Here is a 16553-nt window from a genome sequence, read left to right on the forward strand (position 1 = left end):
GGCTTGGCAGCTGCTTGCTGATGTGCCTCCCCTTGTGTTTGCTTTCTTGGAGCTTCCTTAGAGTCACAAGTCAATTTTCTTATGTGCATTTACATAAAGAGAGTAAAACAATCATAGGTAAAAAAAAAAAACACAGTTGTAGGTAAACAGTCCAAATCGCAATAGAAGATGTACGGGAAAGAAAAACAAATGCCACCTTTTTTTCGACACTCATCATCATCTTTTTCTCATAACCTCTGTAATGATCACTTGGACATAGGTAAGGGACAGGATCATGGCCTGTGATGCAGGGATTTGGGCAAGACTTCTGACTTTATGGTGATTTCATAACATATTTCTGGACATACTGTTTCTTTTGCACATTTATTCTCATTCCCTCTGCCCATTTTTCATACTTTTTCATCTTACTTTCCATTTTCCTTATTCTCCTAAGTTGTTATTCCCTTTTTCTTCATTGTGCATTAGGTGGTTAAAAATGTTTTTTTTTTCCTTAATGTAATGCATTGTTTTCATAGTTGCATGTGAACTAAGTCTTTTGACTCAAACGCTTAATGATTCTCTCATCTATTCTTTTTTTTTCCTGAGAATGATCCTGGTCATATATATGTTTATTTCCTCTTTTCTATTGTGAATGGCATGTTCTTCTTTGCTGCTTCATCTTTTTTCACGATAGATCTTCATCTCCATTTGTGTTCATTGCTGTTGCATTCCTCTTCATCGCCATGGGGCTCTGGTAATAGTGATGGACCACTGCAATTAAGTTTATTCCATACGCCACTGCTTTCCCTGACAAACTGACACCACTCTTCTCTGATGTTCTTACTTGTTGACTGGCATTAAGAAAAGTCAACCAGGAGCCAGGGATTTCAGTGAAGTGTGACATTGGTCTCCTGGTGATGACTAAGCACAGCAGGCCTGGGATGCTTTAAGGTATCTCTAAAGCATAAAGTGCAACACTGAAAAACCCCCATGATGTTGTGATGAGATGAACACGTTCAAAATGGTTATAAGAAATTTCTTCTATTGTTGTAGTTTGATTGTTATTGCTTTTAAATGTAACGTTTTCGTTAGCTGATGAGATGCCTAGGCCAACATACTGTCAACAGACAGCTTTCTCTGAATGCAATTGCCATTAGCAAACTGGCATACAGTCAATAGGAGTTCTTCTGAATTTACTACTGACTGTTGACATCTTATTCTGTTACAGGCAAGTATTTAATCAAAGTTTATTGTCATTCTTTTCTGAGATTTAAGTGGGACATAAAATTTTACGATACATATAGTATTTTAGATGACAGCTTCATTATTTCCACTGAATAATTTGAAATGCTACAAGGAGAAATATTGATGTCAAACCAGTAATTGTCATTAAATACACAGCATTTTTGCAGCAGTCATTTGTGCAAAAAATAAATTTTCTGAACTTCTAGGTAGCAATGCAGAACAGTCTGAAATGCAGTTCCTTCATCTTGAGACTTTCCCCACCATGGAGGTCGCTCAAGGCTCCACACATATGTGCAAACCTGAAATCTTCAAAGTAATTTTACAAGTTTTCCTTTTAAAAAATGAGCATGGTATAGTGGTGAATGTCAAAAGGAGGATGCTCAGTTTGCTACTGAGCTGACCTTTTGATTCTTGCTGTTTGACGGGATTTGTATTTTTGCCACTTCAGTTGTATCCTGTCCAGGGGACATTCCCTTTTTCCTGAGCCAGGAGAGATGTCTGTGACAGGAGTAATTAAACTGTGTCATAGGAGATGGGTGCACAGATCACTGGGAAGAATAAGACTAATGCACCAGAGCTGCAAGGCATTATGTAAAATAGGCAGATGCAGTTTACTATTGAACTGATTCACAATCAAATACTGAGGCACTTAATGCCGCCTTTGTCTCCATCTTTAATAGCTAGACCAGGTATCCACGAGATATTCAGCCTCCTGAGCTGGAAGACAGGGATGAGGGATGGAGAGCACAATAAACTCCCCATAATCCAGCAGGAAACAGTTAAGGACCTGCTAAAGCACCTGCATACCCACAAGTCTACGGAGCCTGATGGGATCCATCCAAGAGTATCGAGGGAGCTGGTGGAGGAGCCTGATGGGATCCATCCAAGAGTATCGAGGGAGCTGGTGGAGGAGCTTGCCAAGCCACTCTCCATCATTTATCAGCAGTCCTGGTTAACAGGGGAGGTCCCAGATGACTGGAGGCTTGCCCATGTGTTGTGGTTTGGTGGGTCACCCAGGTGACCTGCCTAGTGGATGAGGGAAAGGCTGTGGATGTTATCTACCTGGACTTTAGTAAAGCCTTTGACAGCATCTCCCACAGCATTCTTCTAGAGAAACTGGCGGCTCATGGCTTAGACAGGTGCACTCTTTGCTGGGTTAGAAACTGGCTGGACAGCTGAACCCAGAGACTTGTGCTGAATGGAGATAAATCCAGTTGGCGGCCAGTCACAAGCGGTGTTCCCCAGGGCTCAGTTCTGGGGCCAGTCTTGTTCAATATCTTTATCGATGATCTGGATGAGGGAATCGAGTGCTCCCTCAGTAAGTTTGCAGACAACACCAAGTTGGGTGGGAGTGTTGATCTGCTGGAGGGTGGGAGGGCTCTGCAGAGACATCTGGGCCGGCTGGATCGATCGGCCGAGGCCATCTGTATGAGGTTTAACAAGGCCAAGTGCCGGGTCCTGCACTTGGGTCACAACAACCCCATGCAACACTACGGGCTTGGGGAGGAGTGGCTGGAGAGCTGCCTGGGGTTGCCAGCCGGCTGAACATGAGCCGGCAGTGTGCCCAGGTGGCCAAGAAGGCCAACAGCATCCTGGCCTGTATCAGCAATAGTGTGGCCAGCAGGAGTAGGGAAGTGATTGTGCCCCTGTACTCGGCACTGGTGAGGCCGCAGCTTGAATCCTGTGTTCAGTCTTGGGCCCCTCACTACAAGAAGGATGTTGAGATGCTGGAGCGTGTCCAGAGAAGGGCAACAAAGCTGGTGAGGGGTCTGGAGCACAAGTCTGATGAGGAGCAGCTGAGGGAACTGGAGTTGTTCAGTCTGGAGAAGAGGAGGCTGAGGGAAGACCTCATCGCTCTCTACAACTACCTGCAAGGGGGTTGTGGTGAGGTGGATGTTGGTCTCTTCTCCCAAGTAACTAGCGATAGAACGAGAGGAAATGGCCTGAAGTTTCACCAGGGGAGGTTTAGATTGGATATTAGGAAAAATTTATTTACTGAGTGGTCAAGCATTGGAACAGGCTGCCCAGGGAGGGGGTGGAGTCACCAACCCCGGAAGTATTCAAAAAAACATATAGACGTGGCACTTTGGGGCATGGTTTAGTGGGCATGGTGGTGTTGGGTTGATGGTTGGTCTTGATGATCTTAAAGTCTTTTCCAACCTTAATGATTCTGAGATTCTGTGGTATCTTGGTTATTTACCTTTAATCATTATATGATTCAAGTACAAGGCAATTTGTTTAAAAAATGTCATTAGAGTTGGTTGAGATGTTTGCAAAAAAACATTTTGAATAGAAAACAGTAACATTTTTCTTAATAGAACTTTTTTGTAGTAAATCATGCATTCAGCAAGTCTGAGAACAAAAGCTGTGCTTAAAACAAAATAAAGAGCATGTGAGAGGGAACACTGTGGCTCCTGGGATGCTGGAGATGGCGGTTCAACAACCTCATGCAGATGAGAGGTTGGATCTTGTTTGTTTTGTGTCACAGGTGATGGCACATAGTTACGCTCTTGCTCTCTCCCTCTCTCTTTTTAAAATATGTTTTTTGAAAGATCTGGATTTTGTCCTAATATGGAGTATAAAACTTTGAAAACTTTGAAACCTTAAAACATTTCATAATACGAACAAATAATTTCCCCTTGACATACAGCCCTGTTACATTTCTCAGTATGGAATAAGTCAAAACAAGGAATACTTTCAAGGTACTGTGTTGATCATCACTAGCATGAATCAATTAATAGCTGTAACTCTATTACAGGTAGTGCTTTCCATGTGCAGTTACATTAGCAGCAGTTGTTTGTGGTTACCCTAAGGATAAAAGCACTTCCCAAGGTTGACTCCAATCTGAGTCCCACTTAGTTTTCACCGTGTGTCCTCAACATTGGGATGAAACTGTTCAATTACTCTGTCACCATGCTAACCAGGTCTCCAGCTGCATGTCAGTAACAGCTGTGGATTTGTATTGTTTAGTACTAAAAAGTAAAAAAAATACTCTTCAGAGTAAACATAATTTCATGGGACTAATTCTGGGCACTTGGACAGTGTCAAAGGGGAGAAAAAAGATGAAATGAGCAAGTCAGTCGTATCTGAAGAGAGCCAACAAAGATAGTGGTGGTAACCTCTGGGGTAGGTTGGATTGGATGGGCTGGATCTGATCCAAGCTAACTAGAGAACCCTACAAAACTAGGACTTTTAATTTTTTTTTTTCTTCTTTCTTTGAAAACGCCTTCTGTCCTTTTGGCTTGGATGGCTCAGTTTACTGAAGAATGGATGAATGATGCTCACAGTTTGTTCCAACGTCACAGCAAGTTGCAGACAGGAATGAGTTTCCCATCAAGAGGGAGCTGCTGTGGGCTCTGACCAGGAGAGACTGGGTCCCTGAATTGCCATCTGGGTTTAATTCCTGGTTAGCACAAGATAAACTTCAAAGCGATGTTATGGATTGTCATCTAAAAAATTCTAGGAGAAACCAAAGTTGTAGCTGTCGTGGTCAATGCTGTTCCTTTCCCTGTTTTTCCTGAAGGAAAGGTGGCTTTCTCCAAGACCGGCACCCTCCTGGTGTGATCCCCCACCCTGCTGCTCACCAGGGCTGATTTCAGATGATATGTCTTGAGGTCTAAACGCATACTTGGAGGGGAACTCATGTTAGATGCAAAATTTAGGTGTTTAAAGGCATTATTCTTATTTAGAGAGGGAGAAAGCCTCCTCTGGAAAGATTATTCAGAATATCTGAGGTAAGAATTACACCTTCAAGATACTGGGTGGACAATTTGGAAGCTCTAGAGAATTTCATATTCCCTGTAAATCTGTGACAATGCATAAAGCACACTTCAGATGTATCCTGTACTAGTATGTTTTCACGGAAAATGAAAGATTATTACCTCCCTTTGTAGTATACGATAGTTTTCTGAGAATTCTCTGCCAGATGGCTGGTACAGAAGAACGTTCCCCTTCTGCAGTAATACAAGCCAGTAATTAAACCTGAACACAGCAAATAGAGCTATAAAGTAAATCAAAGTGAGTGTTGAATTGTACCTTCATGCACCGGGTGGTAAACTCTTTATAACAAAACTCAAAGCTTCCTTTCGTTGCTGAGGAACCATGAATTGCAGCCTCTGTTTGCAGTGTTACTGTTGCTGTCACCTGCTGTAAATCTAGCGTCAAAAGAAGTCATGGAGGGAAGAAGTGGAAAGTGCATTTTGCTCCTTTGCCTCCCTTCCCCCACGGGGTGGTCGCTTGAAAATCTGTGGCACCTGGGCTCATGGGTGGAGGAAGCCACCCCGAAGGAGACCCAAGTGTTTTGAACCGTCTTCTGAGTGGAGTGGCATGGACTTTGTAAAGTCAGATTGAATCAGTGGAAAGGCTGTCATGGCTTTCAGCAAAAAGTGTTTTCTCTAGTGCTTGCATCCGTGGCACTACCTAACCGATGGAAAAAATGGGATAAATCCAGAATTTAGTGAACTTCATGGTGTTCGCTTGCCATAAGGTCTGTATATAACAAAGATAACTTCTTGCACGGCTGGAGGCGGGCATGCTTGCAGAGCCAGTGGCCCACATCATCCCTTCTCATTTGGAAACCTGTCACTGTTTGCACGCTTCCCTGTAAGCGTCAGCAATAGGAGAGGACAGATGTGTTTCCCTACTTCACCAAAGCATATAATCTCTTGATGCTACTGTACCATTGACTCCTAAAATTACACCTGCCCAGGATGCCCTTATGTTATCTGCTGCTGTACAGACAAGCTGTCAAAATGCTAGCAGGGATTTTGACGCTAAAATGACTCAAGGAGACAGCTGAAATACGGCTTACAGGTTTACATAGGGTTTTTACGTTGTTTTTCTCTAAAGATAGTTCTCAGCATTATGTGAGCATCCAAAGCAGCAGTGGTGATAATGGGCTAGTCAAAGTGAATGATGGATCAAGCTTGGTTTGCAGGGGTGCCAAATGCTGTACCGACGCATGGGTGCTGTCCGTAGCAAGGGTGGTGGTCTCCATTTTCTCATTGAGTAGACTTAAAATAGTAGTGCAAAGGCTGGTCATAGTGAGCTTTCCTGATGAGTATAGACAAGTGCAAAGGAAAGGGAGTATAAAAATAAAGTATTTTAAAACATATCTTGCAGTCTGATTGCCTGCTAGATTCTACCTTACTTTTCATGATATGCTTGAAAAGTTTTATTTATGCCTCGAGGGCGATGAGCCTGTCTTCATTTAGGGATGCAACTGCAGATAATACCACCATGCTATTGACAGCTTTCTGCACTCTTGCTACCAGTCTGCCTCTTGTATTTACTCACTCGTACATGTGTTGCCTTGTAAAAGCAGTGCAGTTTTCTACTCTCCTAGTTATAATTGCATCCTGGGCTGCCTTGTTACAGAGCTTGTTCCTATAGCATGAGGTGAAAGAGCCAGTTGTTACCATTATAAATTTCAATTTTTTTTTTCCTACGTATAATTGAGGCTGGGTAGTCATTATGTTTTTCCCTAGGTTCATAATTAAAGAAACCTCTAAGGAGAGCTTTGTAACTACTAGAAGGGTAAAAGAGGAGGTACTGTTCAGTGTGAGCTTGTTGTTTATAAACAGGCAAATTTGAGCTTCCAGAAATTTTGGATATGTAGCTGAAAATTCATGAGGGTCCAGCAATACTAAACAATTGAACAATTTAACAAAGTCAGTCGTGTCTGTTCACCACTTAAATGGTATTTGTAAGATGTTAGGTGTAATTCAGTACTAGAAGAGTTATGTTTTATGAATTTTTATGAATTTGGATGTCCTTGTATGTAATTACTAAAATTACTAGATGTTTCCTTTGTTATTTTGCTTTTTAAAACCAATAGTTCCATGTGTTGGACTCCACGTGACACCCCTCGTGTGCTTTGTTTTGCTGCTTAGTCTGCCCGTGGTTCTTTCAGTTAGTAGGTTTTTCCCCACTAGCCCTCAGTGTCCTACTTTTTTGTTGAAAGCAGTTTTGGAAAGATGCTTCTCCCCAGGAGGTATGCTTTGGTCTAGGTCCCTTGGTTTATCTCAAACAGAAAGTATTTCTCCCTGGGATGGGAGTGGTCCAACAGATCCGTAATTTTGGATCTCTTAGTTTTTGGGCGAGGAGCAGAGTCAGAAATAATAGTGGTTCATTCTGGTGAGGTTGCAGGAGGACCAAAACATCTATTGGCCACTTCTCAGGCCTATAGGCAAAAGAAAACTGCTTTCTGTGGGGACCTGCACAATTTGTATTGTGGAAAATAGGTTCTGTAGGTGGAGATTGCTGGAAAATATGGGACAATTATCATCAATTTTGTTGATAATTGCTATTACAGCTTGCTGTTGATTGAATTATCTCATTCCTTGTGTTTGCCTGCTGTGTAAAGTGGACTGCAGCCAAGACGTCACACACAAAACTCAAAACACATTTTTTCTTTTTTGCTTTTATGAAGAAATACTGAAGTTAGTTGTTCAAGAATTATATTTTCAAGCCTAAAGCCTAACCATGTGCTCTTTTGTAGTATATCCCTCCACGGGCAGGTGGACATTTGACATAAAGTTAGCCTGTTTGATGCAGACAGTGGATATTGAGCCAAGCTGTGCCTTCTTCCATGTCTGTCTTGTTTTGTTTGCTCCAGGTGAAGAAGTACCACATCACCTCTGCTCAGAGCTTCCCCATCCTGAAGTTGTGGCTTGTGAAATCCCTTGCGCAACAGACTGTGTCATCAGTGAGTGGTCCCCGTGGTCCCCGTGTTCCCACTCATGCTCCAGTAAAAATGCTGAGGGAAGTCAAAGCAGGACTAGGTCCATCGTGGCCCTTCCAGCTGAGGGTGAGTGGCAAACATTTTGGATTAATTGCTGTTTGTTTGTGTAATGACTCAACTTGCGTTCCTCAGTCAAACTGGATTTAAATCAGAGCTAATCCCAATACTGTAGTGATGAGGAATAATATTTACTACTTGTCTGTACTTCATGCCTAGCGACTAAAATATCTTTATGGGTTTTGGTTAATGCATGTGTCATTTAGAGAAATTCTGTCACAGTTCAAAATTTTTCACTTCAGCTTATGAATTATTGTCTATTGAGGGCCAGTCGGGGGTAAATTTAATTCAGGAGAGCTACATCCTACTAATGAAACTGTTGCATGACACAAACTCATCATGCAAGTGTCTTTATAAAGGAACATATTAGTAGCGATTTAGAAAAGAACAGTGAACTGTGAAAAATTAAGAAATAAAAGAGGACCCATTTATTTTATTAATGCGGACCTAGAATGTATTGACCTTGTTTTTCTATTGGAGTAAGTAAATAGCTCTTGATGGATATATATAATTTCATGGACACATCAATTATCTGGAGTTTTATGTATCAACATCAGTGATACAATTATTTACACAAACTTTGTATTAGAAGTATAGTCTTCTAACTACAGTACTCATACAGTAATTCATTTATGTGTTTGTTTATCACACAGGATTTGAATGATATCACATCAAGTGCTTAAAAATCCATAAAGTGTGAACAAGTCTAACAGACTAACGCCTTGTTGACATAACAAAAAATACCTACTATTGTCAGAACTATGTGCAGCTAATGCAGCAGCAAAACACTTTTAGATGCAAATCTAGTCTAGGACAAGCTCTGTCAAGTGCCGTTTTGTAAATTATCATTAAAGCCACCCACTGTTTCTGGGGCAATGTAAGGACTTGATCTTGCAGACCCTTACTCATGTGAATGGTTTGTATTCACATAAACATCCTTATAAGCACTTGCAAAGAAAATCGGGACCCTTCAGGATGAAAACTGATATATAAGTGTCTGTTGAATGATAATAACTGCTACTAAAAAAGGCATTGAGCTAGAGAACAATTAAAATGAAAAATACAGGTGGCTTCATATTTTCCATGGAAGTAGCAAAATGCAAATAACAGATAAACATGGAATTATGGAAATGAAATGTTGAAGAAGAGAATTCTGGAAGTACATAAGCTCAGTCATCTAAACCTGAAACACACTAAACTAAAAATGTCGTGCTTTGAACTGAGTACTTTAAGTTTCTCAGGAAGGAATAATTAACTATCAAAAGCAAACACCCCAACTTTTTTCTGTACATCTTCAGCAATGAGTATAATGATTTGCTATGCAGAGTCACACATCTGCATACAGATAAATAGTGATTGATTTGAATTTGTGGAAGTGTATTTAATACCACTATCACTGCAATACCAAGGCAATGTTACCTGCTTTCTCTGACTTTCACATTCAGCTCACAGCTGAGCGACAAACTTCTGCAGAGCTCTGGTACTTTTGCAAGTGATGTTTCATTTGTCCTCTATCAGCTGAGGCAATGTTAGTTATGGCTCTGCTGTCTGAGGACTTCTGGATGCCATCCCACGGGCTGACTTCACTTCAGACCCTTGGGTCCTTTTCTCCAAGCTGTTCTCCAGATCCCAGAATATGAAAACGATGAGGCTGTTGATGAAACTAGAGGGGCTTGATTTAAATCAGGTTTTAAAAGATACTTCTTTGCACAGCAAACTTCTGAAATTTGGTACAGGAGGAGATTGTGGAGGCAGCCTGTCTCAGCAGGTTTAAAACGGATTAGAGGAACTGATGAACAACAGGTCTATAAAAGCTCCATAAATGCCTACTAAAAACCTAGGCAGTGGCATGCTGTCCTGCTTTCCTTGTACAGAAGCTGTCAATGAACTGCACAAGAGGCCAGGCTTTTGTGCTTTTGCTAAACAGCATCTCCTGCTTGCAGTTTTTCAGGCTGGCTGCGAGGCTGGATGGACTATCTGGCATTTCTTATCTTCTCAAGTTAAAACTGCCTCATTATTACTCTCCCCTGTTTAGGAGAGCTTCCTTACCATGGGTATTCTTGAAAAGATCACCTTAATTTTTCCCTGCGAAGCTCAAATTTTGAGTTAGATCTTTTCTTTTTTTTTTGGTAATGGATCAGGCATTTTGCCATTTGCTTGTTACATTTTTTTTTTTTTGCATGTGCTCAAACACATGAGAGCAATAACTGATCTGCATTTTTCCTGCCAAATCGAAATCTTGAGGAACGTAAGCTACCTGGGGCATTTTCTGCTTCATCATACTAAACATTTCAGAGCCTGAACACTGTGCAGCAGTCCACTTTCATGAAAAGACAAACAGTAATGTAACATGATTATCCAAATCAGTGTACTAAGAAATTTCTATCCCTCTCTCTCTTTTCTCAGTGCGATTCATTGCGACCATTTGGGGGTCATACCTTATTTGAGAAGGCTCAGTCCTGCAAGACGATAGGCATCCTTTTGAGGAGCATTATGCCTTCCTCTCCTGTTGATTGTAGTAGGGCATAAAGGTGCCCTGAACCTTGTGGTATCTGGCCCCAACCCTTCAGTTCTTTCAAAACCTGCAGCACTTTGGCCATGTCACAGAATCTTCCTCCTGGAAGAGAATGGTTTTGATTTTAGTAATTTTTATTTCTTTCTTCCTAAAATGACAATGCTTACTATTAACAATTTCACTGCATTACTCCTTAGCTTTTGTGCTGTGAACATTTGCTGCTTTTATGGGATAAATTCAGGCTTCTGGCTAGAGTGTTAAAGCTTCTGGGGAGGCTGTTCAAACTCCTGTACTTCGTGGATTTAGTACAAGTTGTTGGCAAAACTCAGAAGCTTAGCAAAATTTTTGGACACCAATTTAAAGGATGCTGCTTCAAAAAAGTAAAGGCTTCAATACTCAAAACCTATCTTTCAGTTTTCCCCCTTGATTTGCAGATGGTGGGTATCAGTTGATAAGTTCCTCCATCAGTACAGTCCTGCACCCTCTACAGCTCAGCTCTTTAAGGCAACATGTGAACAGAGTCCAAATATTAGAAAAAGATGTTCCTCCTTGGGAAATTAGCAAGGAGAATGAACATAAAAATAATGCTTAATTTGTCTTTAAACCTAATTGCATGTTTTCTGAGTGATAGTGGCATTTAAATGGAATCAGCTTGGCTGTGTGTAGGAGTATCAATAAGGTAACTCAGAAATACCCTTTGCCTATTTCTGTTTCCATTATGTGTTGGATCACAATTTTATGCAAGGCTAGTTTAATGGGGAAACAGTATTTTAGGAGGTTGTTATTGCTGCCATAGAGGTCAACATTTAAGCTTTATTTGTTTATTTTTTTTAATGGGGAAAAAGAAAAAGATACTAAGCAAACCTAATATTTTAATTTATTTTTCCATGTCTTCCTTTTGTCACGTGCCATAAGATAAAATATGGTGTTCTCTTGACTCTTTCAGGTGGAAAAACCTGTCCCCCTGACCGAGCCCTGCAGGAGCACCGTGCCTGTAATGATCACCCATGCGTGCATTTCTTCTGGGAGACTTCTCCCTGGAGCTCTTGCTCTGAAGATGTTCTGGGAACTGCGCTTAATGCAACCATTAATTGGAGCGGAGAAGCCACTTGTGGAGTGGGTGTACAGACAAGGAATGTCTTCTGTGTGAAGAGCAGTTCTGGCCAGGTCACACCTAAAAGGTATTTAAAGCAAGGTCATTAGTGATTATTTGTAGTTAGAATACATTACATATGAAAGGATTTTCAGCTAGTGTAGGGAGTCTGCAGTTTTGAGAATAATTTAGTTTCAGGACTAATTCTTTAGCTACTACTCCATCACAATGAAAGGGATACTAATATGTAATAAAAATAAATCGCTAACCCATTTTTAATTTTCTGTGTAAATCCAGGCAAAGTGCATGTTCTAAGTGGCATAGATTTTTTCTGTAGCTCCGCTGTTATTCTAATTTACAGTTTTCTGCAAATATTTTTCCTGAAGGACAGGTGTGAGGAAAATATAAAGTACATCTGAATGTAACATTCATCAATACATTATTAACAATTCTCTAATAAAGTAGAAAAGGTAAATAGAGTTTGCATTATATTTACACCGCAATAAGGCAGAACCATATGTGTGATCTATATTGTTCAGTTGATTTATATAGCTTCTGTAATGTGATACCAACACGGCAAAATTATGTATTCTGGAGTACAAATATTCTGAATTTTGCTTTGCTTTACTAAATGAGGAAAAGAAGTAGCACAGATGTTTTCCCTAATATAAAAAAATCAAGACATTGCCAATTATTTTTTGCACTGTTAATGAGTCTACAGACTTACAACCTCGTTTCATTTCTTATTGTAGCTCTTAAAACAATCCTGTTCGTATAAGCAGACTGTGTTGATTTCAGTAAAGTTAATTAAAATTCTTGAGGTTAATGAGATTAATTAAATAAAAGGAAAGGAATCTAGTATTCATTTCTATCTAGAATCCATTGATACACTGTAACTTTACCTAATTAAACATACTGTTTATAGAGCTATATAATGTCAAAGATAGTTGTTTGCCCCCTCCACTTCTGAGATGGTGTAGGGGAAATGGAGCTGAAGGGGGTAAGTAAATATTCATGTGAAGTATGTGAAGGGAAGACAGAATTTCAGTGGTGGATAAATCCCGTGAAAAGAAGAGATTTGTGTGCTGGGGACTTCAGAAAGTCTTCTGTCCTTGTCTTTGGTGTGGTAGCTTCAGTGTTGTGGCATTCCTCGTGTAATGGAAATGGCTGGAGCGGAAAGGACTGTTGAGTCCTTAAAAGAGCTGCTTATTGAAATTGTTTCTTTTGCTGCTGCTTTGCCTATTGTTCTTATGGTGATAATTGTCTTAAAAATAAAAACTTAGACCTCTTAGAAGTCTTCAGGAAGACGGTTCTAAGTGAATGAATAAAACCTCTGTGTTTCAGAATTAAATAGTACCTTGTTCCTGCCTGGGAGAGTCTGGTGCTGGGGTGGAGGGCAGCCCTCCTCAACATGGGCACCAGCTGTGACTATATTATATTTCATGTTTGAGTTGATGAAAAGTGACCCAAAGTAATGTTGGGTTTAGAACTGATGTAGTGAAAGTCTGCCGTTAATATGGCTTAGAAATGGGATATGTAATGTAAAAAAAAACCCTCATGTGTTGGCATACTGTATTTTTTTTGTATTCTGCATTTTTCCTGATTTCATGAAGCAAAATTACACCATATCCAAAGAAGGTGCAAGGCACAGAAAGCCAAGTAAAACTAACATTTTTGCAGAAAATATTTCAATGTCTTCTGTTATATAACAGAAAGCTGCCCTCTAGGATAATCACGCTTAATGAGAAGATGTGTCTCTCTATATTTATTTTCTATTAAATTATACCTCTAAGTATCTTATTACTATCTCAATAACAGAATCATAACTTTAAGATTTATTTTTCTTTCCTAGTAGGGTTTAATGGCATATTCCACTTTCAAATAGGATTTGGGTTGCATGCGTTACTAAGTACTTTTGAGTGATCTTTCCACTGGAAATTAATAAAAATTAAAAAAGAGTAATTCCCTTTCTGCTCCCCCACTTGAAATGAAAGATCGGCCTGATCCAAGAAAATTGTCCCTTTTTTACCTTTTGAATTTTTATATATTAACTGTGTCTGAAACTTTTATTAGAATATGCATGGCATATTTTTCATTTAGAATTTAAAAATGAATACCAAAAAATCACAAGACTTCTTACTATGCTATGTTGTTGTCATGGTTTAACCCCAGCCAGCAACTAAGCCCCACACAGCCGCTCGCTCACTCCCCCACGGTGGAATGGGAGAGAGAATTGGAAGAGGGGAGGCGAGAAAACTCATGGTTTGAGATAAAAACAGTTTAATAGGTAAAGCAAAAGCCACGCACGCAAGCAGAGCAAAGCAAGGAATTCATTCCCCACTCCCCATGGGCAGGCAGGGGTTCAGCCATCTCCTGGAAAGCAAGGCTCCATCACATGTAATGGTTTCTTGGAAAGACAGACGCCATCACTCCAAACGTCCCCTCTCCCCTTCCTTCTTCTGCATCACAGCTTTGTATACCGAGCATGACGTCATATGGTATGGAATGTCCCTCTGGCCAGCCTGGGTCAGCTGTCCTGGCTGTGTCCCTTGCCAGCTCCCTGTGCATCCCCTGCATGCTCACTGCCAGGGCAACATGAGAAGCTGGACAGTCCTTGACTGCTCAGCAACAGCCCAAAACATCAGTGTGTTATCAACATTTTCTCATCCCAAATCCAAAACATTGCCTCATGCCATCTTCTATGAAGAAAATTAACTCTATCCCAGCTGAAACCAGGACAGTTGTACAACTTTTCAAATTACAATGAAGGCCTCAATCAAAGATTACTTTAAGCTACTTTTGTTTTTCCTAGGGTTTGAAAGTGTTTTGCTTCAGTGAACTTTGTAGTTTACGTGTCATAAATAGAGTTACATTTAGCTTGAAGTCATCAGGCCAAGCTTCACATTTTTTTAATTATTATTTTTAAAAATCTTTGAAGTTACTAAATTCAGTTTGGGTATGAATGCAAAGGAGAAGAAAAATGAGGCTTGCTGTGAGCAGGAGGAGTGATATCTTTGGTATAGCAGTATGCTCACAGCCCTGCAAGAGTTTTAGGAGTAAAACATTTCCTCACAGTTTTAATTTTTTATTATATTTTTATATTTTTTTTATATTTTATCTTTGTGTTTGGAGTGCTAGATGTCCAGAGTCCATCAGACCTGAGACTGTGCGGCCGTGTCTCCTCCTCTGCAAGAAAGACTGCATTGTTACTCCTTTCAGTGAGTGGACTCGCTGCCCAACAGCATGTCAGCCTGGTAAGCCTTTAAGAAGAACACAAAATTACAGAACTGGTCTAGAAATGTATGGTTGCAGTTCATGTCAGTCTAATGGTTTTTAGGACACTCAAGTCCTGAATTTTTGACTTAGGAGTTTGTTGACACTGATGTTGTTAAGGGAGGTGGGATCCTCTTGAGCAGATTTGGAGATGCAAGTTCTCTTTACCTGGAATAAACTCCTTCTGGGCTTCTGTCTTCAAAATCAAAAGTCCAAGGCCCCAACATTGTATGGCCGTACATGGACTTGCTACGTTATATGAAATTTATTTCTCTTGACCAACCTAGATGTACATACAGGGTTGTGCAAATAACTCCTGTGCTTTGTGGTTTTTCAAGGACTGTACATTTCTTTGATCTAGTTGGTTAGCCTTTGGACACTAGGTGTTTAGCAAAGTTTCTTCATAATGATCTAGTGTTGGGTTTTGTGACAAGTTTGTGTGTTTCATTAATTGTTCAGATGAAAGCCTTCTCAGTTACCAGAATACTTAATTTTTGTTGACAGCTTCCTTGCCCTTCAAAGATTTTCAGTGGGTGCTCTAGCATAGTCCTTGTTAGATTTTACAGGAAAATGAGTTGCTTTCTAAAACAGTGAATCCTGTTTTAATTAGCAATTTATTTTTAGACTTTAAATGAGCTGCCTGTGAAGAAGTAGAATAAATTACCTGGTAAATTACTTTGTTTATTAAATAATAGTCTACAATTAAAATGAGAAGAAATTAATTATTTAACCTCCTTGGCAGTGTTATCGTTTTAATATAATTCTAAATTAAAATTTCTTAGATGGGGGAGTTTGCTTTTTGCTAGATCTGTTATTGATATGGCTGCATTCCGAGATTATTTTTTTTTAATTTGCATTATGCAATTAAAACCTCAGCACGATAATGAAATTTCAAAACCACTGTACATATGTGAGTTGCTAGGGGTTTTGGTTTTTTTTATAGAAAAGTTGTATTTAATGAAAACAATATACAGATGGTGAATTACTAAGCAGATTAAACACAAACAGGTATTGCCTGGCAGATTTAAAATTAACTGTGTAGCAGCGTAAGAACAGAGCTTAGACAAACATGCAATCAGTAAATCAGGTTTACACAGAACTTTACCATTTAAGCTGTTTGTAGTTTATCTGAGAAAATGCATCCAACTTTACTATCTAACAATAAAAAAACTGACATTTTCCCTATATTTAAATGTCATCAGACAACAGGCTGTCTTTTGGCGAAGGTTTATCTCATACCTCAGAAGTATAGACAGCGGTGAACTTAGGGCAATAACAGATGGACGGACAACATAATTCACAAAAGAAGTGCAATTGAATCCAAACACCTGTTGGTGAGGCGGGAACAGGGAGGTTGTAGCAAGTTATTGATTCTCTGCCATTTCAGATACTTAAAGGTGACAACTGTCTAATGTGGTCTCCTGTAATATATCTGTTTTAATGGGTCTTTGAGGGTGAATCGAAACAAGAATCAAAGAGTCAATGTGGAGGTTTCAGAATATGAAATGGCTTGAATGAGCAGCATGTAGATTTTCCTCTGTCACCTCCATAATGGATGGTGAAGGTGTCCTGGGGAGGTAACTGCTTTCAGCACGGGTGGTCTGTCAGCATGGGTGATGTAGTCTCTGGTCTGTCAGCATTGATTTACA

At 40.0% G+C, this 16553-nt stretch overlaps 1 protein-coding gene across 1 annotated transcript in view; it reads left to right on the plus strand.

Moving 5' to 3' along the window:
* LOC104626407 (thrombospondin type-1 domain-containing protein 7B-like) overlaps nt 1–16553 on the plus strand; it is a gene marked incomplete at both ends in the record, with an annotated part of 103517 nt that overhangs the window by 27687 nt on the left and 59277 nt on the right. The window contains 3 exons of the mRNA XM_010294322.1: nt 7841–8032; nt 11485–11719; nt 14770–14885. Coding sequence (XP_010292624.1) covers nt 7841–8032; nt 11485–11719; nt 14770–14885 — 543 coding nt within the window. The remainder of the gene's footprint in view (nt 1–7840; nt 8033–11484; nt 11720–14769; nt 14886–16553) is intronic.

This window comes from Phaethon lepturus, unplaced genomic scaffold (genome assembly GCF_000687285.1).
Source record: "Phaethon lepturus isolate BGI_N335 unplaced genomic scaffold, ASM68728v1 scaffold719, whole genome shotgun sequence".
Taxonomy (NCBI): Eukaryota; Metazoa; Chordata; class Aves; order Phaethontiformes; family Phaethontidae; genus Phaethon; species Phaethon lepturus.